Below are 25,007 nucleotides of genomic sequence, written 5' to 3' on the forward strand. Positions count from 1 at the left end.
AAACTGGCAGAGGGGGGAGGAATGTAGGAAGCAAGCCATATAGTGGGTAGAATTAGTATTATTTCTCATGTACACAAGTAACATTGTTCTAAAAAGTTATCTGAGGCGACAGGTGCACTCTTTTTTTTTTTTTTTCTCTCTTGAAGTTCACCTGTAATTTAGAGAACTTGAGTAAGAGGCTCCTGATTCATTAATCCAGACTCCGGCAGGTCTGACAAGTGTCTTGCGTTTTCGTGCACCTCACTATGAGACTGGAGTACGATTTGTGGCGTAATAAGGCTCGTCATGAATTTGAGGAGCAGGTGTCGCCGTCGCAGCCACCTCTGCCTGCTTTGTTGACGCCGGCCAGATCTCACGTGAAAGTGTAAAAAAAACAAACAAAAAAAAAAAACCCCAAAACATTTTGAAGTAACTCCGGATTCTGCAAAAATGTTGCAATTTTTCAAATCTTTTTATGATAGAATTCTGGTGTAATCGCTTTGATGAATCAAAGCTATAATATCCTGTCTAATTACTTGAAACTGGACATGGAAGCCTGAAGTAATGAAAATCTAATAAAAGATGAAGCTTGTCCTGGTCATGTGACACCCTGGTTGTGAAGTGGTTAAGATCGCCACGTTGATGGGTTCTGGGAGCTCGGCAGCGATTCGCTGGAAGTTCTGCGGAATGTCAAGGATTTTCCCTGTAATGTAAACTTCCCAGTAATCTCAGGAATATAGGGAAAAGCAGTTGCACCACACATTGTACTTACAGATAAAGCAAAGTCACACTTTTTTTTTTTTTTTTTTACTGTACTTACTGACACTGCTCTAGAGTGTCAGTAAGTATTTTCATGTAGCTGACTACCCTGCAAGGTGGATAATCACTGCTCTCTGCTCTTCTGGCTCTCCCTATCACGTCTCTGTGTTCTAGAAAGCAGGCAGAAGTTTGAGTGGTTATGCATAGACCTGTACAGTTTGGAGAAGGGGAAAAGTATCTACAGTCTCAGGGAGGGCAGAGGAGCCCACATGGCATTAAAATAACTGCAGGATAGAATCTGTGCTAATGAAGACTGCAGCTACCTGATTACAAACCGATCTCAAATTTAGCCTTTATTGCACAAAGAGACATTCCCACAAAGAAAAATCTGAACCTTGAATCGGGCTGAAAACTGCTCATCAGGGAGTCTGAAAATGAAGTAAGGAATGTTGCTTCCTGAAACGGTTACCTTTTAGGCCGGTTTCACACTTCCGGATATTTCCAGTACCGGAGATGTCCGTGTGGCACACGTGTGCCGCATCAGGATCACACGTTCCAGCACTTGGGAATCGGTGTACAGTTAGCGCTGTTCCCAAGCGCCGGGTGCTGAACGTTGCCCTCCTCATAGTCCCCTGCCGGCGCTGTGATCAGCACCAGCAGGGGATGATGATGAGTTTGTCTGCTCCCCGTGTCTCCACCTGTAAAAATAAGAATAAAATAAAAAAATATTCATATACTCGCCTGTCCCATAGGTTTGAATGGGTCTACATGTGTCAGTGTCTCCGGTACGTGTGTAAACTGTCACCACATGTACCGTACACACGGACGTGTGAAAGAGCCCTAAGTTAGTGCAATTTTACTATGTAAAAATTATGTATCCATGTCCAAGGTTACCTTTTAATCTCGAAGATATATTCTACAGTACAAGTCAAAAGTTTGGACACACCTGTCTATGCAATGATTTTCCTGGTTCTTATTGGAACGAGCACCTTGTAGATTCAGACTAAAGGCAGCAAAACCACAAAGGAATACACATGGAAACAAAGCATAAAGAAAACCAGAATGTGTACAACGCTCCTTTTACTCTGACAGCTTTAGGCTGTTCACTAGGTGTTTTTTTTTATATGCAAATTTTCAGCTGCGTTTTACAGTACCCGCAAAGCCTCAGATTTCAGAAATCTTATGCACACACATATTGTTTTTTGTCATCATTATTTTGTGCTTTGCATGTTTTTTGCACAATAGAGCGTGTCACTACTTTCAGCGTGCGTTTTGCATTTTCTTCAGCGTTTTTCACCCACTCAAAGTAACGGGTGGTAAAAAAATGCCTAGTGTGAACATGGTGATCAGGTTTTGCTGCGCTTTTAGTGAAGGGAAAAAAAAAGTACTGGAGTATGTGAAACTCATTTATTTTTGTGATTTTTTACCATCTTGTCTTTGTCACCTGAGATGGCAGCTTGGATTAGAACAGTTTAATTAAATTAGTGATGTGTAAAATGTAAACACTGGCTGAACTAGGTGTGAGATTGAACAATACCTGTGGCCCACGGAGGTTTGAAATTGAACAATCTCTAAACAACTGAATGGCAGACCATAGTGTGTAAATAAACTGTCCTACAAGCCCAATATTCTGCCAATATCTTAGAAAAACTATTCCCGAACAATTCACCTCCCCCCACTGTTACATTTGTAATTCTGGGTAATATGGTTTCACATGTCTTGCATTGGTGACCTGTGTTCATGCTTCTGTGGTGGAAGCAAAGCTGAACTTTGGGATCCTGAAAAACGCACCAAAACCTGCTTTTTTGACGCAGTTTCTTTCCTGCCAAGAGATCAGGTTTTGCTGCAGAAAAAAAAAAAAACGCTGAAAAAACGCCTAGTGTCAACATAGCCTTACACTCCCTTTGCATTCTGTCAAGCAGCTTCATCAGGTATAGTGAACAGTAATTGGAGGACTCTCCGACTATCAGGTGTATTTTGCAGAGGCAGTGTTGATACACAGCTCCATACAGTGCTGAGCTCCAATTCACAATTGTTTATAAGCCAGAAAATGTCAAGAGCCACCCAACTAAGTAAAGAGAATCGTCAGTCTGTCATTAATTTAAGACATGCAGGTTAGTCGATCCAGGCAATTGCTAGAACTTTGAAAGTTTCCTCAAGTGCAGTCATGAAAATCATCAATCCATATGTTGAAATTGGCTCTCAATGAGGACTTCCTTAGGAAAAGAAGTACAATAATTAATCACCTCTACTGCAGAGGATAAGTTCGTCAGGGTTACCAGCCTCAGAAACCACAAATTTGACTACCTCAAATAACAACCCTCACAAATGAGGCACAAACACCTAAAGCAATCCTTTATGGTCGAACTGCTGCGAAGAAGCCACTTTTGATGACTGTAAATAAGAGACTTGTTTGGGCCAAACACACAGACTGGACATTGGATCAGTGGAAAACTGAGTCAGCATTTGAGATTTTTGGTACCAACTGCCATGTCTTTTATGAGAAGCCGAAAAGGTGTGTTTGTGTTGCAGCAAGACAATGGCCCAAAACACCTCCCAAGCTTTGTAAGGACTATGTGACCAAGAAGGAGAGGGATGGAGACTGTGTCAGATGGCATGGACTCCAAAATCACTGACCTCAACCCAGTTGAGATGATTTGGTTAAGCTGGACCAGAGAGTAAAGGCAAACTAGCCAACAAGTGCTCAGCACATCTCCTTCAAGACTTTTTGAAGCCTTTCCAGGTGTCTACCTAATGAAGCTGCTTAAGAGAATGACAACTGGGTGTAAATCTGTCATCAGAGTAAAAGGGGGGATACTTTGAGGAATCTAAGGTTTTAAGCACCACTCTAGTGTTTCATTTTTTATTTCAGCACCGGATAGAGATTGCTAATGTAAGTTATCTGATCCTTGTAATATACTTAGCAGCCACAGTCTTCTGTTCTTCCCAGTGCCGCTTTGGTCTTGCGCTGCCATCTTGTGTCCTGACTGACCAGAAGTCAGAGGAATGGTCACAAGCTCTCAGTGTGAGTCTATGAGGGCCTCGTCATGGCCTCTTTCTGGATTTCGTAGACTTATATTGAGAAGTGACCCCTGGTTCGCCCAGCAAACACTGGAGCCATTCGGCAGGACACAACTTGCAGAACAGGACCACATCGGTACCAAGAACTGAAGAAGAATGCAGTCGATAAGTATATTACTAGGGACAGTGAACAGACATTAGTAATACCACTACAGGGGTGAAATAAAATAAAAAAAAAACACTAGTGATCTAACATACACTCTAGTTTGTTTCACGTGTTTCTGTGGCTGCATGGCAACTTTGGCTATAAGCAACGTTTGCTAGGTGTCGCTGCTACGTTGCAGCGCAGTACAAGTAAATGTGGTTGGAATAAAGTACTGCGACTGCAACAAACAAGCTGCAAGCAAACCGGACACGGAAGGACTTTTTGTGACTTGCTTGTCCCAGTATCCTCAGGCTGACAATGTGACCCCATAAACTTGCATTGTGTTGCGATGCAGCAGTGACACCTAGCAAGCTTTGGCCACGCGACAGGTGTAGCCCCAGCCTAAGATTCAGTAGTGGAGAACCCCCTTTAAGCTTAAATGACTGCATTTAACCCTATTTGTCCATGAAGTGACGGGTGAAGAGGGCACGCACTGTGGTGATCCCTGGTGAGGGTGGCAGAGCGGGGATGTTGTAATCTGCAGGGTGTGCGCTGGATGAGACTAGGAGTGATATAAAGCCGTGTAATAGAGGAAGGCACCGGGCTGTTTGTGTGTACACAGCGCCTGACCTCGCCGCTCCTGGGCGGGGTGATTACAGTTAACGCTGACCATAAATCACCCATCCCTTCTGACAGTCTGCTGCTAACTGGATTGGTTGGAAATTTCCACCGGTGGTAGTTTCACTAGGTGGCGCTGCTGGACAAGTCTATTATTACTCAGTCTAGAAAAGTAAAAGCTTTACAGAATGTGCCCACTGGTAATTAGTTACAGCTATTATTTTGGGTGAAAGGCCCATTAGACCCTCCTATACGAATAGGGCACTTTATCTCCAACTTCCCCATGTCACGCTTACAGGTGTGATTTATTTATTTCCCTGAATTACTGTACTGTAGTTTCCCACGGTATTCTCGCTACAGGATCAAAAGTATCTTTATATCTCCGCTTCCTGGGAGTGTGAGATGGGGCCGAAACCAAAGGTTTCTCCCTCATGTAGGTGGCAGTAGAAAGCCATACGTATTCCGTCTCTTCAGTATTTTACTAGAGACTTTAGAGAGTGCCTGTACTTTTATGTAGAAAAGAATAGTCTCCTTTGTTCTCATCCCCCACAAGGAGTTAAACCTGCTTTTGGTGCACATACCTGTCTAATATGTCTAGGATCTGTCCCACTAATCATGCTCCTATAATTTGACATCCACAGTTCGTTTGAGTGGGCATTTCCTTTTGATCAGCATTCTGCCAGCACCATAGGTGCTAGAAATTCATTTCACTCATTTCCTAGCATGCATTACTCCTGCCATTTTTTTTTTATAGTTTGCTTGCCCTGAACTGAAAGAGGCTTGTTTATTATGCCTGTATGCAATTTGACAGTCAAAGTAGGAATAGAGGCAAAGTTTCTGGCCCCAGTGCCTATAACTCTGTCATCGTCTAGCACTTTTTAGAGTGATCTATTAATTATTATTATTTATTTATTTTTTATGGACAGAAACCAGACACACAAGCTTGTTCCACTACTTTTATACGGATGAGCTCTCATTAGAACAGGACATCGATATCAGATCTGCGAGGGGGCGACACCCAGCACCCCACTGATCAGCTATTACCAGTAGCCGGATGTTGGCATTTGCAGATCTGGACATCTGCCCCTGAGGATTGGTCATCAGTATAAAAGTAATGGAACAACACTTAAATTATAGTTCGTATGTTCTCCCATCCATTTTTTTTATCTTTATTTTTTTTCAGTGGACATGTAGTCCACAAAAAAAATTGGCGGTATCCTATATTGATCTATATTGCCTAAATGAATGAATGGTCCTTGAAAATAACAATAACATGGATTAGTGATGAGCGCAAGTGCTGGTTACCAGAGATTGCAGAGGGTGCTCGGGCGGGCGCTCAAGTGTCATGTTCGAGGTCCCGCGGCCGCATGTTTTATGGCTGTTAGACAGCCACAAAACAAGTGGGGATTGCCTGACCTGGCATCTAGACTGGAGGCCGCAGATCTCTAACTTTTTGTGCCATATAACAAAGATGTCGTCGTGCCATCCCTGACAATTGAATTGCCACACTGGGGACGCTGTAAGGTTAGAGATTCACAGGACTCCCACCCCCCTCCAACTGCCAGGTATCACCGACCTGGACGCTTTATTTCCATTTTTTTTCATACAGAAAATATGGATGAGACCTAGACTGTAAAAACGGACACATTGACCAAAATGGATCTCTCACATAGAGCGACTTCGCAGTGGATTTCATTTTTCTATGTTGAAAGCCAATGTGACAGTCAGCAGGTCAATTTCCACGTGGGGAAAAATTCCACAAAATGAGGATGAGATATGTAAAATTCCTGCCTTTACTGATGACGGTACAACCCCACGCGTATGTATGTGCCCTCACCGCGATCAGTGGACCAGCAGGTAGACATGGTTGTGGGTGGCTGTAACATCTGACCATTTTCTGCTACCAAAATGGTCTCACAATGGCGTTGGTCAGCTGCTACTTTCCACCACCTTGTCGCTCAGGATATGAGCCTCTGATCTGTCTTATACTGTAGTATTTAAGGGAACATTTACTTTAGACCCCATTTCAATGGCCGCAGTGCGGTCACAATTTATCATCTGTTTTATGGCTACAAGTCCTGATTGTGACTCTGAGTAGTGAAACCCATCATCAGTCCTTATGATAATGTTTGTTTGGGTCCTAAAACCTGCGGTTGGACTGGAACTTCTGGACATATGGATGGTTAATAATGCCTTATGCGTGACTTCTGGCTCCCTGGGTTGGGAGGGTGTAATAAGTGATACAAGGAATGTGTACCTACAGAATTTACGTATGGCCGGACTGTCAAAGTATGCTATCTGCTTAAATTGGCATCCTCTATTGGTTCCTTGGCCTGCCCAGTTGCCTGACTTCCAGGGGACCCGGTAACCACTTCCATGGGCTAGGTAGCCAATGAATCTTGAAATTGACTTCTTTGCTTAAAGGGGTTGTCCGCTGCTTGGACAATACCTTCTCTTGTTTCTCCCTTGTTAAGTGATAGCACCAGAGGGGAGTAAAAAAGTGTTGACACTGGCTCTCCCGGGGATCGCATGACATTGTGACATCACTGGAACAGCGCCAGCATTTTATTGAGAAGAGGTTGTCTGAGTAGTGAACAACTCCTTTAAGCAAAGAAGCTAATTTCAAGGTTCATTGACTACTTGGCCCATGGAAGTCAGACAAATCAACAGGCCAAGGAACCAATTAAAGATGCCAAGTTGTCCGAATAGTGGACAGCCCCTTTAACTTTCTCTGGTTATCCGAAGCTTAATAGTGCACGGAGGCATTGCAGCGATGGGGTTCTGGGTGCTGATAAGACTAAGGCCACGGCCCCACTATCAGTATTTAGTCAGTATCAGTATTTAGTCATAGTTTTAAGACTGGAAGAAGACCGAAATCTATTGAGCTCAATCTACAACCTAACCTGTTGATACAAAGGAAGTCAATAACTCCATGAAGCAGATGCTAATTGCCCCATATTAGGGGAAAAAAATCTTTTCCGACTCCACATACGGCAATCGGACTAGTTCCCTGGATCAACACCCCATAATAGATTCTAGCGCCCATAACCTGTAATATTAGATTTATAAAGAAAGGCACCCATCCTTTCTTGTACTTTTTGTACTGAATTAACCATTACAACCTCGTGGCAGAGAGTTCCATAGTCTCGCTGCTCTTACAGTAAAGAATCTATAGTCTCGCTGCTCTTACAGTAAAGAATCTATAGTCTCGCTGCTCTTACAGTAAAGAATCTATAGTCTCGCTGCTCTTACAGTAAAGAATCTATAGTCTCGCTGCTCTTACAGTAAAGAATCTATAGTCTCGCTGCTCTTACAGTAAAGAATCTATAGTCTCGCTGCTCTTACCGTAAAGAATCTATAGTCTCGCTGCTCTTACCGTAAAGAATCTATAGTCTCGCTGCTCTTACCGTAAAGAATCTATAGTCTCGCTGCTCTTACAGTAAAGAATCTATAGTCTCGCTGCTCTTACAGTAAAGAATCTATAGTCTCGCTGCTCTTACAGTAAAGAATCTATAGTCTCGCTGCTCTTACAGTAAAGAATCTATAGTCTCGCTGCTCTTACAGTAAAGAATCTATAGTCTCGCTGCTCTTACCGTAAAGAATCTATAGTCTCGCTGCTCTTACCGTAAAGAATCTATAGTCTCGCTGCTCTTACAGTAAAGAATCTATAGTCTCGCTGCTCTTACAGTAAAGAATCTATAGTCTCGCTGCTCTTACAGTAAAGAATCTATAGTCTCGCTGCTCTTACAGTAAAGAATCTATAGTCTCGCTGCTCTTACAGTAAAGAATCTATAGTCTCGCTGCTCTTACAGTAAAGAATCTATAGTCTCGCTGCTCTTACAGTAAAGAATCTATAGTCTCGCTGCTCTTACAGTAAAGAATCTATAGTCTCGCTGCTCTTACAGTAAAGAATCTATAGTCTCGCTGCTCTTACCGTAAAGAATCTATAGTCTCGCTGCTCTTACCGTAAAGAATCTATAGTCTCGCTGCTCTTACCGTAAAGAATCTATAGTCTCGCTGCTCTTACCGTAAAGAATCTATAGTCTCGCTGCTCTTACAGTAAAGAATCTATAGTCTCGCTGCTCTTACAGTAAAGAATCTATAGTCTCGCTGCTCTTACAGTAAAGAATCTATAGTCTCGCTGCTCTTACAGTAAAGAATCTATAGTCTCGCTGCTCTTACAGTAAAGAATCTATAGTCTCGCTGCTCTTACAGTAAAGAATCTATAGTCTCGCTGCTCTTACCGTAAAGAATCTATAGTCTCGCTGCTCTTACCGTAAAGAATCTATAGTCTCGCTGCTCTTACCGTAAAGAATCTATAGTCTCGCTGCTCTTACCGTAAAGAATCTATAGTCTCGCTGCTCTTACCGTAAAGAATCTATAGTCTCGCTGCTCTTACCGTAAAGAATCTATAGTCTCGCTGCTCTTACCGTAAAGAATCTATAGTCTCGCTGCTCTTACCGTAAAGAATCTATAGTCTCGCTGCTCTTACCGTAAAGAATCTATAGTCTCGCTGCTCTTACCGTAAAGAATCTATAGTCTCGCTGCTCTTACCGTAAAGAATCTATAGTCTCGCTGCTCTTACCGTAAAGAATCTATAGTCTCGCTGCTCTTACCGTAAAGAATCTATAGTCTCGCTGCTCTTACCGTAAAGAATCTATAGTCTCGCTGCTCTTACCGTAAAGAATCTATAGTCTCGCTGCTCTTACCGTAAAGAATCTATAGTCTCGCTGCTCTTACCGTAAAGAATCTATAGTCTCGCTGCTCTTACCGTAAAGAATCTATAGTCTCGCTGCTCTTACCGTAAAGAATCTATAGTCTCGCTGCTCTTACCGTAAAGAATCTATAGTCTCGCTGCTCTTACCGTAAAGAATCTATAGTCTCGCTGCTCTTACCGTAAAGAATCTATAGTCTCGCTGCTCTTACCGTAAAGAATCTATAGTCTCGCTGCTCTTACCGTAAAGAATCTATAGTCTCGCTGCTCTTACCGTAAAGAATCTATAGTCTCGCTGCTCTTACCGTAAAGAATCTATAGTCTCGCTGCTCTTACCGTAAAGAATCTATAGTCTCGCTGCTCTTACCGTAAAGAATCTATAGTCTCGCTGCTCTTACCGTAAAGAATCTATAGTCTCGCTGCTCTTACCGTAAAGAATCTATAGTCTCGCTGCTCTTACCGTAAAGAATCTATAGTCTCGCTGCTCTTACCGTAAAGAATCTATAGTCTCGCTGCTCTTACCGTAAAGAATCTATAGTCTCGCTGCTCTTACCGTAAAGAATCTATAGTCTCGCTGCTCTTACCGTAAAGAATCTATAGTCTCGCTGCTCTTACCGTAAAGAATCTATAGTCTCGCTGCTCTTACCGTAAAGAATCTATAGTCTCGCTGCTCTTACCGTAAAGAATCTATAGTCTCGCTGCTCTTACCGTAAAGAATCTATAGTCTCGCTGCTCTTACCGTAAAGAATCTATAGTCTCGCTGCTCTTACCGTAAAGAATCTATAGTCTCGCTGCTCTTACCGTAAAGAATCTATAGTCTCGCTGCTCTTACCGTAAAGAATCTATAGTCTCGCTGCTCTTACCGTAAAGAATCTATAGTCTCGCTGCTCTTACCGTAAAGAATCTATAGTCTCGCTGCTCTTACCGTAAAGAATCTATAGTCTCGCTGCTCTTACCGTAAAGAATCTATAGTCTCGCTGCTCTTACCGTAAAGAATCTATAGTCTCGCTGCTCTTACCGTAAAGAATCTATAGTCTCGCTGCTCTTACCGTAAAGAATCTATAGTCTCGCTGCTCTTACCGTAAAGAATCTATAGTCTCGCTGCTCTTACCGTAAAGAATCTATAGTCTCGCTGCTCTTACCAAAAAAGAATTGGCTTCTGTGATGATTGAGCCTTCTTCCCTCTGGACATTGAGTATATCCCCTTGTCATCGTTGCAGGCCTAAGTGTAACAAGATCATTAGACAGATATATGTACCATCCCCTCTTATACTTGTACATTGTAATAAGATCACTCCTGGGGTTTGGAAAGACAAAGGCTTAGGTTTCATAACCTAGTAATTGTACATTAAAAACCTCTTGGTGCATATAGACACAATTCTACTTCCACTCCAGGGTCCATGTGTACGCAGCAGGCTCAGGGGCTGAGCACGCTCCACACGTGGCAGATGCCAGTTGTTCATCCGACATCTGCCTGTAACAGCAGCGACTGGAGCTACTTCTGACCGCTGCTGTTTAATCATTTAGATGCCTCTGTCAATTATTGACACTGACATGTTAAATAAATATATATTATACATTTATGTATATATATTTTTTTGTGATTGAAAAAAATGCCCATGGCATTTTTTACTTTTCCATCAATGGAGCGGTGTGAGGGCTTGTTTCTGTGCATGGCGAGGTGACGTTTTCATTAATGCCACACTTGAGTGCTTTTTATTGTATTTTTATTTTTTTAGGGAGGTGACGTAACTGATAAAACTGGAATTATGATTGTTAAAACACCGTAACCAGAAAAAAAAATCAGGTTAAATAGTCTTAGATTTTGATAAATCTGACTTTTCTAGACGCGGCAGTGCCAAATCTGTGATCTTATATATTTTTTCAATATTGTATAATATACACACACACAAACACACTGTAAAAAGGACTGTAAAAAATACTTTATTTTTTTCCTTGACTGACTTGAACCTACAGGTCCAATTACGTATAGTTTTACACTGCAATAAAATATTATTGCAGAATATAATGTAGATCACGGTTTACGTTGAAGCTCGGCTTATATGAGAACTTCAAAGGGAGTACCAAGATATTGGCAAGGGTTTATTTTTTTAGTAGGCCCCTGACTGCCAAAGTAACCCATAGGCGTCAGACTATTGTCGCACGTGGCCTACGGGAGCCAGAGCCACCACACCTACCAGCTGTAACCTCCTTTTAAATGCCGCCAGCCGAGATTGATAATGGCATCTGAAAGGTTAATGGCCGTGGCCGGAACGTGGCTTTTATCCCCCTCCACACGCAGCATTTCGGCACAGGGTGTATACATAGTAGACTTACCTGGTATCGCTGCATCCGTAAAAGTCGAAGCTATTGAAATATAAAGGTAATTAGCCCATATGTTTTTTGGTTGCCTCATGTCTCCCAAAGAAAAATAACATTTAAATCAAAATGATGTATATGTAGGTTTCCCTAAACGGTATTTGGAGGGGTGGGATGGGGGCAGTCAGCGCTGCATGCAATCAAGTCCTAGCACCGCTCCACTGATGGAAAAATAAAAGTTCTGGGTATAGGGAAAAGAATTTGTATTTTTATTAAAAAAAAAAAAAAAAATACATTTATATATACACATATAAAATGTTACCTGGTAATTTATACCATGTAATGCATAAAAAAACAAAACCTTAGAAACTATGGTGGTATTGCATTATGTTTCACTATTCCGTCCCACTTTCTTGTACGTTATATGGTAAATTAAATGGTTTCATTGAAAAATACAACTCTTCTTGCGAAAACATAGGTCTAGATCTGGCTAAGTCGACAAAAAATTTTTAAAAAAATTTATAGTTCTTGGAAGAAGTAAAGGAAAAATGACAGCACATCCGTATCGGCAACACGAAAGCGCAAAAAAAAAAAAAAATTCCGACTCCTTAAAGGGGTTAAGGCTTGGTATAAAAACCAGTCTGTGTCGAGGTCGTCAGAGGGGTCTTAACATTTGCCCCCTCTCCTGTCGCCATCACATAATCTAAACTGAAAGGGCAAATATTAAATTTTCCCCAATTCAAAGCTGCCGCTTACCTTCTGTATGGCAGAATCTGAGCCTTCACCGCAAGTGATTTTCATCTTGACGCCCAAGATACTGTAGAGTACGATATGCCCGTCCTCCTTGGAAGGTATGATGTGGACACCTCAAGGTCTTCACATGCACGTGTGTAGTACCAGGCGGTGCAGGGAGATAAGAAAGCAGACACCTGGCAGGAAGACAGCTGGCGGACCCTGTTCAGTCCAAATTCTCCTCTCAAGAGCACTTTCTTTCTCTGATTCCTCCCTCCGTCACTGAATTACCGTGGCTGTCTTATTTGCCTTGTATGCAATCTCCAACCTGTGACTCTCCAGCTGTTCTAAAGCTAGGAGCATTTTGTCAGGGCATGCTGGGTGTTGTAGTTTCTCAAAAGCTTTACTTTATTCATGGTACCATCTAGTTTTCTCCACTTTGCTTCTACATGTTTTCTCCATGTGCTGGTGGTCTTTCTCTTATTACATCCCCCCCCCCCCCCCATATACACACATCTGGCTCCATTGGACCCAACTATACTTAATGACGCCCCATCCTTTTCTGTGTGCATGTGACAGATTTGGCTACATATCAATGTTATTTTAGACCCACTTGTCTATGGCGAGGAACTGAGGTCTTCACTGCCATTTTGTGGTTAATCACACTCATTTTTTTTTCTGCTCGATATTATGCAGCATTTCGTGGGAAGGTCTCTTTCTGCAAATGCGGTTCAGTCCTCAATCTAGATGCCCTGCTTCACCCTCTCATGCAACACATGGCCCGCCTCAGCCTTCATGCCCTGCTTCACCCTCTTATGCAACACATGGCCCGCCTCAGCCTTAATGCCCTGCTTCACCCTCTCATGCACCAGATGGCCCACCTCAGCCTTCGTGCCCTGCTTCACCCTCTTATGCAACACATGGCCCGCCTCAGCTTTAATGCCCTGCTTCACCCTCTCATGCACCACATGGCGCACCTCAGCCTTCTTGCCCTGCTTCACCCTCTCATGCACCACATGGCGCACCTCAGTCTTAATGCCCTGTCTCACCCTCTCATGCACCACATGGCGCACCTCAGCCTTCTTGCCCTGCTTCACCCTCTCATGCACCACATGGCGCACCTCAGCCTTCATGCCCTGCTTCACCCTCTCATGCAACCCATGGCCCACCTCAGCCTTCATGCCCTGCTTCACCCTCTCATGCACCACATGGCGCACCTCAGCCTTCATGCCCTGCTTCACCCTCTCATGCAACCCATGGCGCACCTCAGCCTTCATGCCCTGCTTCACCCTCTCATGCACCACATGGCCCACCTCAGCCTTAATGCCCTGCTTCACCCTCTCATGCAACCCATGGCGCACCTCAGCCTTCATGCCCTGCTTCACCCTCTCATGCACCACATGGCGCACCTCAACCTTCATGCCCTGCCTCATCTCATAAACGTGCGGTCCGTCTCACCCCCTCATGTCGCATTATTCACCTCAGCCGTCTTGCCTGGCCTCGCACTCGCATATACCGCGTGCTCCACCTGCCTTGCCTCACCCCATCATACCCCATGTGGTCCATCTCACCCCCTCATAACCTGTGTGGTCAACTTTAGCCCTCCTGCCGTGCCTCATGCTCTCATATTCCACGTGGTCTGCCTCACCCCCTCATATTCCATGCTGTCCACCTCTCCCCCTTGCTCCCCGCCTGGTCCACCTCACTTTCATGCCTGTATCTCCTTGTGCACTTTATTACAGACCATCCCTGCCCTGCATTCACATTTTCTCTCCCCCACCCCCTGCCCCCTCATCTTTGACCTCTGCAGCCTCCACATCTGTGTCCAGGCCTCGGCCTCTCACCTGCTCTGTGTTCATTCACCACATTGCTCCTTGAAGTTGTCTCTCCCTCCTCCTCTGCTCCAGGTCGCTCTCCTCTGCCCATTCTCCTCCCCTTTTTGTTTTTTATCAAGACTGCCCCTCCACCCCCTGTCAGCAAGCGAGACCTGCAGCCGGCTGATAAGAGGGCCAGCACTCTCTGTTTCCTTGCTTGGCACTCTGGTGGCTCTCTCTCAACATTGGTGCCTCTGGTTCTCCATGTCCTGTCTTGCCTCCTCCTGTCTCACATGCTTAGTGTGTTCCTCCTATATCACTCTTTGCCCTGCAGCTTCTTCAGTGAAGTGCACTCCCTTCCTCCCTACCTCTCCCTAATTCTTCACATGTTCCGTGTTACTTGCGGTCTTCTTCAGCTTGGTCCTTTTGTCTGCTTTGCTTCTTTCCACCATGCCTGCCCACCATAGAGCCACCTTACTGTCTGCCATGCTTCTCCAGTGCCTTATTTCCTCACACGTCGCCTTTCTCTACCACTAACACTTTGCTTCAGAGCCTGTCTGTTCCCTCAGTCTACCTTTCCTCCCTCTCGCCTGAATGTCAGGGCACCTGTACTAGTCCATACTTGAGTTGTGGTCCCAGGATGTCGGCTCTGCAGAAGTTGGAGAGCTTTGCTTCACGGGTCTTCAGCCGTGGACCCCGCAGTCCAGCTCCGGGGAGGGAACCTGCGCCCCCCAGCAGTCCTCAGCCGCCCTGCCTGCCTAGCAACGTACTGAGCTGGGATCGGGAGAGTGAGTGTGCGCGATGCTCTGCGGGGTAGGGAACCATGATCGACTGCGCAGTGCACTTTTTTTTTTTTTTTGGGCTTTGGAGTTATTATTTGCATAAATGCCACGAGGCAACGGCACAATGTTCTGCGAGATAAAATTGTTTGAAATTGTGCAACGCTCTGCTCGGAGTGCTATGCTCTTTCTGGAAGGTTATAATGTTCTGCTTGTGTCCATGTTAGCCGTATGACATTGTTTTAATCACTTCTGACAGTCTGCGGAGTGCTTGGTGTACGCTTGTATCATGCAATGCTCTGCTTTACTTCTTGCACAGCCGCCCTGTAGTGTCCTAGCATGCCTGCAGCTACAGTACGCAATGCTCTGCATGCCGCGGTTATCTCGCCCTCTTAAATGTTTGGTTAAAATAACTTTCTGCTTGTGCAATGCTCTGCAATCTGTTGTCACACGCTTTCTCTGCGATGCTCTGTAGCTTAATCTTTCATTGCAGCTTCCTGTATTGTTCCACTGGGGTTTTTATTATCAGTGTGTGACCAATGTCACATTGTCACCCTGTGTAGTCAGGACAGAGTGCTGCACATTGGATCTAGTCAGTGCCTTTTATCTTGCCTAGTAAAACCCCTCACGCCCTGACCCTGGATGGGTACAGCTGCCTTAACTGGTTTGCCTGTGCTGCCACCAGGTGCGGCTATAGCCTGTAAGGGTGGGTCAATGGTTATGTAATTCAGCGCTGCCATAGTCTGCCAGTATGAACAGGGCCAGGGTTGTCAGAGCTGTATGCCCATGTCAGCACGCTCCATGGAGTGTATCCTTGCAGGGGTTAGGCGGCCACAGTGTCAGTGTCACCTTGTAGGACCTTGGGCAAGGGATTTCTGCAAGTTTATTGCCTTCAGGTAGAGAGAACTGTTTTTTTGTTTTTTTTTGCCTCCAGGTCCATGTCTAGCATGGGGTAAGTAAACCATAAAAAGTTAAATCGCCATGCTTTTGAAAAAGAGAAGCTTTACAGTGGCAATCAAAATAATTCACCCTTCATTGCAATCAGGTTTATTAGAAAAATTGTTCAACTTTCTGCTGTTTGCAAGAAACCCATCAAACAAGAAAAATGTCAATAGTTCAAAGCAACAAATATAACATATGGTTTCTCCAAATTCAGCACAAAATTCAACTTTAAATGGGTTTATCCAGGAATCTTCAGGAGCGCACTGTTCCCCAGCCTGGATGACGGGCAGTGCACTCCTGAAGATTCGGCCTGGCAGCATGGTTGCGCCCATCATCTGAACTGGGCGTCCCATTCATTCTGCTAGTAAGAAAGAGTAGGGACACTGAAGCTAGCCAAATCTATTGATCACGTGCAAGTGAAACCAGCCACCTCTGATAATCTGCACATTTGGCCCCCTACCTAGGCCATGAGCAGTATACTATAGCTTTTAAAATCCCTCAATTCTTGAGGACAAAGAGATAAGAGGTAAATTGCAAAGTTTCTTGTTTCTATAAGTACTTTTACAATTTTTCCTAATTAACAAAATGAGAAAACCCCTTTAATGTCTACTGCAGTTTCAGAATTATTCACCCCCTTCATGACAAGCGTCTTTAGTACTTAGTAGAGCCCCTCTTGCTGTTATGACCTGCTTCAAATGCGCTACATAGCCAGACACTGGTTTATGGTAGCATTCCTAAGGAATCGTAGCTCATTCTTCATCGACAATGGCCGCAAGGTCACTAATATTCGTGGGTTTGCGTGCTATAATTGTCGTTTTCATATCTAAATTTTTTTATTGACTGAGATGACTGTAACGACCACTCCAGAATCTTCCAGGGCTTCTTCTGAAACCAAGACTTGGTGGAACGTTGTCCTGTTGGAAGGTCCAATGATGCCGAATGTGTAGGTTCCTCGCAGAAGTCATGATGTTTTCTCCGAAGAGTCTTTGAGACTTGATTGAATCCCTCTTGCCCTCCACAAGTTGCAGGCTTCCATTTTAAGAGGAAGCAGAACAGCCCCAGGTCATCACTGAGCCACCGCCATGCTTCGCTGTAGACATCATTGGGCCACATCCATGCTTAATCATGGACAGGGTGTTCTCAGGATATGCTTCATTCTTTCTCCTACAGACTAACTTCTCAATAGGAACAAAAAAGTTTGTGTTGTTGCATTGCTCCTCAGAACAGGAGTCCTAAACTTTCTATGAGCATGTTGAACCTGTCTTTGTTGTCCTTTTGGGTCAGTAGAGGTATTTTGGGTAAGGTGCAAATAAACACTGAAAGCCTTAATGTTCAAAGTGAAGTCTCAGTGTCTGCTGCCACCAAACCTTGCTGCAGGTTTCTTGCAGTTGCTTGAGGTTTTTAGTTTTTGACCACCTGCCTCCTTACAAACCTAGCGACTGCAAGGGTGAGAGCTTCCGCTTTCTGCCACATCCAAGTAGTGTAGACGATGTTCCTTTAATTTTGAACTCGACAACTTTGCTTCCTGCTGTATCTCAATGGCCTTGATTGATTGCACGCCAGTCTTAATGAAGGGTGCACTGGGGAAAGATGCGCCAAATTCATTAAGAGGCGCAAGGCTTGTAATGAATCCTGCTCATTTAACAACTATCCTGAGCCAGAAAACGTTTGTCAAATTCTTCCTAATTTACGCTACAATTGGGCTTATTCATGCCAGGTCTTCTCCCATCTCCGTCCACTTTAGAAATAGTAGACGAAGCTGGCTGGTCTTTTTTTTTTCTTTCTACTTTTTGGGCCACTTTTGACTTAAGCCGGTCATACAGATTAGATGGTTCGGCTGATCGTTTGCGTTGTGTTAACTGTTTATATGCATGTGGTTCCTCTCTAGCCTGTATTCTATGACCTTTGTAGTTTTGTGTCAGTGTTCTCTTCCTGTAATCCTCCATGTTGTGATGATGCACATAATGATTGCTGTATGTGCCAATTAAACCTGTTTATTCTCCCACAATGTCTGAATGCTGATGATTCTGCTGAAACCTGAAATTTCCAACAGTTAAAGGGGTTATCCGATCTTCTGTTAAGTCTGCGGCTACTCTATGCAACTGCAGACTACTTAATCCTTATAGCATACATGCCGACCTCTATCAGGATTTTCCAATGTTGATGGCAAAATTCTGTCTTTATCAGCTCGGCCTCACTCAATTCATTTATATTGAACAAGACCGAGCAAGTCTAGTCTGAACGTGGCCGGAAGTATGCAAATCGTATACTTGTGGTCATGTGACTGCCCACATTCACCGGGAATACCGGAGAATCCTGACATTGTGGTGTGCGTACTATAAGGATTCAGAAGTCTGCAGTTAGTGACTGCAGACTTTTACCAGAAGACCGGACAAACCCTTTTAAATTCCAATCTGGCCCCAATGAAATTTAAAAACACATACTCCTCTCCCAGACCATCGCCATTCCGGTAGTGATGGCACTGTGTCTTCCAGCGGTCATGTTACATTGAGTTTTTTGCTATATTTGTTATTTGCAACCCCGTGTTGATGGTTTTTGTGCTGAGCTTTCATTTTCTCCAGTAAAGAAACTGGAAATAACAAAGTGCAATAGGGTAGTATCTTGGAAAAAATTACTATAGACATGCACAGTCGTGCTCACCTGGTTGGGTTGTGTGGGACACAAGGCTTGGGCTGCTGCAGACACGAGGAGAAATCAAGGAAACTGGAAAGAAATTGGTTAAACTGCTTTGCTGTTGAGGGACTATGAGAAGACCGAAATCCAAAAATATGCGGTTTATTAGTTGACACGTTTCGAAGTTTATAACTTCATTAGGACAAACCACAGTCGTTCACCGTTGCTTGTCCTGATGAAGTTATAAACTTCAAAACGCTTTGACTAATAAGCCGCATACTTTTGGATTTCTGTTTTCTCATCGTCCCTCGATGGCAGCTCAGTTTAATCCGTTTGTTTCCAGCTTCCTTCATTTTCTCCAGCACTTCCTTACCACTGCCAGGTATAATGGTCTCGGACAATGGCTGAGCTGTCAAGCCTTAGCCTTAGCCGTAGGCATCTTTGCAGAATCTACTTTCACTTATTTTTTTGGATTTGGTTGTCTAACCACCGCTTGGCTTTCTGTCTAGGTGAATATAGTAGGGTAATAACGTGGTCACTTTTTATTGTCATCCTGCGAATTCCCCTAAAGCTTACAAGGTGTAGCAATGATTCGATGGAGCCAGATATCATACAGCATATGAAAGTGGTCTCTTCTTATATACTGCAAAAAATGCCTAATGGAGGCAATGTGTAGAACTTCCCTTTATATATGGCCAGCAGTAGGTTGAATTGAAGGGGTTGTCTACTATCTGGAAAAAAAAAATTGAAAGCAGCGCCACTTTTGTCCATGGGTTTTGTCTGATATTGCAGTTTTCCTCATTCATAGAATGAGTTGGAAGGGACCTCCAGGGTCAACATGTCCAACCCCCTGCTCAATGCAGGATTCACTAAACCACCTCAGACAGATGTCTGTCCAGCCTCTGTTTGAAGACTTCCATTGAAAGAGAACTCACCACCTCTGGTTGCAGCCTGTTCCACTCATTGATCACCCTCACTGACAAAAAGTTTTTTCTAATATCTAATCTGTATCTTCTCCCTTTCAGTTTCATTCCATTGCTTCTGGTGTTTCCATGTGCAAATGAGATAAGGATGATCCCTCTACACTGTGACATCCCTTCAGATATTTGTAGACCGCTATTAAGCCTTCTTTTTTTGCAAATTAAACATTCTCAGACCTTTAACCGTCCCTCGTAGGACTTAGTTTGCGGTCCACTCACCATCCTGGTAGCTGTTCTCTGATCTTGGTCTAGTTTTTTATATATCTTTTTTTAAAATTAGTTCAGAACTGAACACAGTATTCCAGATGAGGTCTGACCCAAGAAGTAATAGAGGGGGATAATTACTTCACATGATTTAGACTATGCTTCTCTTAATACATCCCAGAACCATGTTTGCCCTTTTTTGCTGCTGCATCACACTGTTGACTCATGTGCAGTCTGTGATCTATTAGTATACCCAAGTCTTTCACACGTGCTGTTTATTAGTTCTATTCCTCCCATTCTGTATATGTAATTTTCGTTTTTTTCTGCAGATGTAGAATCTTTGGTTTCTCTGTTAAATACCATTCTAATAGTCGCTGCCCATTGTTCAGTCTTATCTAGATCCTTCCAAATCTGTTGAACAGAGTAGAGTTGCACTATCCAACACCGCTTATAGACTAAAGTGGTGTCATTTCTAAGAGTTAAAGCCCCGTCACACTTAGCGACGCTGCAACGATCCCGACAACGATACGACCTGTCAGGGATCGTTGCTGCGTCGCTATGTGGTCGCTGGTGAGCTGTCAAACAGGCAGGCTCACCAACGATCAGGGGAGCAGCGACATCGTGGAAAGAATCTTTCCACGATGTCCTGCTCCTGGTTACCAGCCTGCTGAAGCAGGAGCAGGCTGGTAACCATGATAAACATCGGGTTACTAGGGGCACATTCGCACCTAGTAACCCGTTGTTTATCATGGTTACCACTCTGCTACGGTGAGCGGGAGGTTATTGCTCACTTTAGCAGGCTCATAACCATGATAAACAGCGGGTTACTAAGTGCGCGTGTGCCCCTAGTAACCCGATGTTTATCATGGTTACAAGCCTGATCGCTGCTCCCGCTGGTCACACACAGCGATGTGTGCTGACCAGCGGGAGGGCAACGACCAAAAAATGGTCCAGGACACTTTGCAGCGATCAGCGACCTCACAGCAGGGGCCTGATCGCTGCAAAGTGTCACACATAGCGACATCGCTGGTGAGGTCGCTGTTGCGTCACCAAAACCGTGACACAGCAGCGATCTCGCTAGCGATCTCGCTATGTGAGACGGGGGCTTTAGAGGATCGAGGAAAATATTTTACTATTACAGGGCAACCCCCTTTAATGGGAGTCTATCATTTAGATTTTGTTTACTCGTTACTTTGTTTAATTTGTTGACTGCCATTTTTTTTTTTCTTTGCTATTTTTGTGTCCATGGTTTTGAGGTTTGGCCATTTTGCCTGAGCTACTGTTACCCACATTAAGAGAGATGTTCTATAAAAGCCTGATAGACTGCATTAGTCTGGAGATGTTCATTCACTTTTTTGGAGTGTTGTGGGCATGTACAGAACTCACTGTGCAGGGAAGGAAGCAGGTGAGCTGTGACACCACCTATTGTGAATGGTGTATCGTATGATATCTTTGTATATAGGTGGTGTCTGTATCCCAGGAACCAAGCTCTGGGAAGCCCTTTTTGAACACAGCAGGGATGCACATGCTCGACTGCTGCTTTATTGTGTATTGGGCTGCTGGAAATAGCTGAGTACAGTGGTTGAATAGTGTGTGTATTTTGGTGACACTGGCAGGATACACGTGCAATGATCTGGTGACCCTAGAGAGACAGACATAAATGGTGTGAATATCCTGAAGCAATGTGGGTTAAAGTTGTGTATGCAGAGAAGAGGATTGGTGATATGGTGGTACAGCCAGGGTGCCGTGTGAGTAACAGAGCGGCCAGGGTGCGGGGCGAGTGACTGAGTGGCCGGGGTGCGGTGTGAATAGTGTGGTCCTCGTAGGGTAAGGTATAACCAGCAGGGTACATTGTAGATTACGTAAACCAGGCAAGGTGAAATGTGGGTAACGTAGTGAGAGCAGTCCTATAGACAATGAGCAGAGCGGCGTCTGCGCATCCGCACCTCTGCTCCATTCAAATCTGGACTATGTTGAAAACTTTTTGTTTTGCCTTTTCCATTAAGGATTCCTGTTTTCAGGGGGTCCCAGCAGTCGGACCCCCAGGGATCAGTAACTTGCTATTTTCAGAAAAGCCCTTTAACGATAACACAAAGAGGATCTGTTGTCCATTTGTGAACTAGGATGATGATTTAAGCGGTCTCCTGCAGAGGGAGCCACTGTCCTAGCTGCCGACCTGGGAGTTTAGGGACTTCTGCTTGGGGTTATACAGGTTGATATTTTTCTTTTCTGAGGCCAAAGTCCCTATGTCCAGCATCTCTGAGAATAAACATAGAGGAATAATGCAGGAATCTGCGGTGACGGGCGCAGGCTACTAGTCCCGCATGTGTCTGCCATGTTATTAGACTAAGTGGATGTGCAGCCGGGAGTCTGTGGGAGTAGTAGTGCTCGGGGTGTATGACGGGACCTGCTTACCTGTAGGGCTGAACATCTCTGAATAATGAGTCTGGAAGGTAGGATTTTTTAACCCTGTGGGTGCCGGGTTACTCAGAGTATGACTGCGCTCAGACATCTGATCTCTCTCCCATTTATTTACAGTGAAAGAATTCCTGGCCAAAGCGAAAGAAGACTTCCTGAAGAAATGGGAGAACCCAGCTCAGGTAGTGAAGCATGCACTGTGCAGTAAGGTATGGTGCTGTGTACAGGGTACGGAGCTGATCCAGTGGGACCAATGGTATTGTAAAGTGTGTATGATCTGAAGCAGCTGGCACATTAGATCAACTTGGAAAACCTGCTCTCATTGGCAATATAGGTCATAGCTAACATGGTAGCACAGGTAAGAGACGGTATGAATACCATGGTAAAAATTGGTACAGTGTGCATAATGTATAACTGGCAGGGTACTGTGTAGAACTATAGATGGCATAGAGTGGGCCAGGTACAGCGCGACTAGCTTAGAGCGGTCGGGGTGCAGCGCGGCTGGGTTAGAGTGGGCGGGGTGCAGTGCGGTTGGGGTAGAGCGGGCGGGGTTCAGCGTGGCTGGGGTAGAGTGGACCGGGTTGAGCGCGGCTGGGGTAGAGCGGGCGGGGTACAATGTTGGTAAAGTGTTGCTGGCCTACAACGGGGCTGGTTATGTGATAGTGTTAGTACTATGCCAGCACCACAACGTTGTCTATCCCTTTTCCTAAGTTGGTAAGAGGGTGGCTGTGGTTGGGTACAATGTTGATAATGATGTATTTCGATTATGACCAGTATGTTTAGTTGCCATTAGCACACATTATTCTAGAACAGTGAGGATGTTGGTGATGCCGCACCCTGCAGCCTCCTCACCTCTGCTGCTCCCCCTCCACAGAACACTGCTCACCTGGACCAGTTTGAGCGCATTAAGACGCTGGGCACAGGCTCTTTTGGTCGCGTGATGCTCGTCAGACATAAGGAGAATGGCCATCACTACGCCATGAAGATCTTGGATAAGCAGAAGGTTAGTACGGTGTCTGTATACTCCTGCATTGTGCCGACTGGACATCGCAGCATCCCATCCTCCCACAGTATACACTGAGATCTTGGAGGTTATATGCAAAGTGTCTTCACATGTAAAGAACATGAAACCAGTAAGTTACATAATGATGTCATTGGTGTCAGGGAGTCTATTCTGGTCACACAATGACGAGATTAAAATTGCCCTGTAGATGGCGCCACTTTTTTGTTAAAGCAGTGTTTCTCAACTCCTGTCGTCAAGACCCACCAACAGATAATTTTTTCAGGATTTCCATTCACATTGCACAAGTGATGTAATTATCACCTGGGCAATACTAAGGAAATCCTGGAAACGTGACCTGTTGGTGGATCTTGAGGACTGGAGTTGAGAAACACTGTGATAAGGTGATTGTAATTACCAGATTGTAATATAGAATCATAGAATGGTAGAGTTGGAAGGGACCTCCTCGGTCATCTGGTCCAACCCCCTGCTCAAAGCAGGATTCACTAGATCATCTCAGACAGATGTCTGTCCAGCCTCTGTTTGAAGACGTCCATTGAAGGAGAACTCACCACCTCTCGTGGCAGCCTGTTCCACTCATTAATCACCCTAACTGTCAAAAACTTTTTTCTAATATCTAATCTGTGTCTCCTCCCATTTAGTTTCATCCCATTGCTTCTAGTCTTTCCTTGTGCAAATGATATAATCAGTGCGTGGCCTGAACAAGACCCCTAAAAGGAACATGGTCACTATATACTTTTTTTTCCATTCTCCTTAATTTTGTTTCTAACTGGATACTTTTAAGACCAGATCCCAGGTGTGAGTATGGTCATCTCAGGATAGGTGTGTCTTGAAGAACTAGGATGTTAAAGTCACATTATACTCGATCGAGTCAGTCTACACCTAAAGGCTAGATTTTAAGTGGGATTCTCAATCAGTTAAGGCTCACAATGTCTTTTTCAGATGGATTCCGCACATTGCTGTGCACATGTTCCATCTTGTCACTTTAAAATCTCTTCAGGGTTCGGACACTATTAAACCGTTAAAAGAAGTGACCTGTTTGCTCTTCGGGCAGCTTAGTTTGGAAGTCGCCCACTCCGTATACTTGAGTGTATAGCGGGGATGTCAAACTCAAATACACAGAGGGCCAAAATGAAAAACTTGGACAAAGTCGCGCGCCAACCTTGATATTTACTAAACAATGTCTACAATTGAGGAAGTTTTTTCTTATCAAATATAATGATGAAACTTTTCATACGGAAACAAACTTAAAGGGCTTGTCCCTTGAACAAAGTCGATTTAAATTAATAGATCTTAGAATAAAATTAGCACATAATCACAAATGGGGCATACTGGAATAACATAATATGTTACGCAAGAGCAGTAAAAAGCATATGGCCCAATGGCTTAATTTAAATATGTAATAACAAAGGATGAAAAACCCTTGAATTAATAAATAATACAGATGATAAAGTATGATGCCAACAGAAGTTCCCCACAAACACAGTATGATACACCTGCAGGGAATTCCTCCATAGTACCCTCAACATGCATGGTGTGATGACTACTGAACTCCCCCAGCAAAGTATAGGGACCCATCAGTGTGATGCCCTAACTCTGACCCCCACACAGACAGGATAGTGGGCCCCCGCATAGTCCCCCACACACAGGATAGTGGGCCCCCGCGTAGTCCCGCACACAGACAGGATAGTGGGCCCCCGCATAGTCCCCCGTATCAGGAATTTTAGGTCGTCTTTTTTTTTTTTTTTTTTCCCCCCATTCCCTCATTAGAGCAGAAAAATATAATTTAACCTTTCACCCCGAAGCCTGTTTTCACCTTCCTGAGCCAATTTTTTTTTTTAAATTCTGACCAGTGTCACTTTGAGGTAATAACTTTTGGAACTCTTCAACGGATCCCCCTGATTCAGAGATTGTTTTTTCGTGACATA

The 25,007-nt window shown here is 44.2% G+C and overlaps 1 protein-coding gene and 1 long non-coding RNA gene across 4 annotated transcripts in view; one reads left to right on the forward strand and one right to left on the reverse strand.

The window, feature by feature from the left end:
* Window positions 1-25,007, forward strand: part of LOC141166806 (cAMP-dependent protein kinase catalytic subunit alpha) — a 49,258-nt gene that overhangs the window by 13,506 nt on the left and 10,745 nt on the right. The window contains exons 1-3 of one of the 3 annotated variants that reach the window (XM_073653859.1): window positions 14,297-14,889; window positions 22,179-22,240; window positions 22,933-23,061. In XM_073653859.1, the coding sequence (XP_073509960.1) occupies window positions 14,742-14,889; window positions 22,179-22,240; window positions 22,933-23,061 (339 nt within the window). In that variant the 5' untranslated portion in view covers window positions 14,297-14,741. Of the gene's footprint in view, window positions 1-14,296; window positions 14,890-22,065; window positions 22,094-22,178; window positions 22,241-22,932; window positions 23,062-25,007 lie in introns of those variants that run through there. The other 2 variants (XM_073653861.1, XM_073653860.1) reach the window with 2 other exon arrangements.
* Window positions 922-14,037, reverse strand: LOC141166808 (uncharacterized). Its single transcript, XR_012251351.1, has 3 exons — window positions 12,312-14,037; window positions 10,379-10,458; window positions 922-1,436 (listed from the first exon to the last, which is right to left on the reverse strand). It is a non-coding gene; the product is annotated as an uncharacterized lncRNA (long non-coding RNA).

This window comes from Phyllobates terribilis, unplaced genomic scaffold, assembly GCF_046119375.1.
Source record: "Phyllobates terribilis strain yellow unplaced genomic scaffold, ASM4611937v1 Scaffold_11__3_contigs__length_659146591, whole genome shotgun sequence".
Classification (NCBI taxonomy): Eukaryota; Metazoa; Chordata; class Amphibia; order Anura; family Dendrobatidae; genus Phyllobates; species Phyllobates terribilis.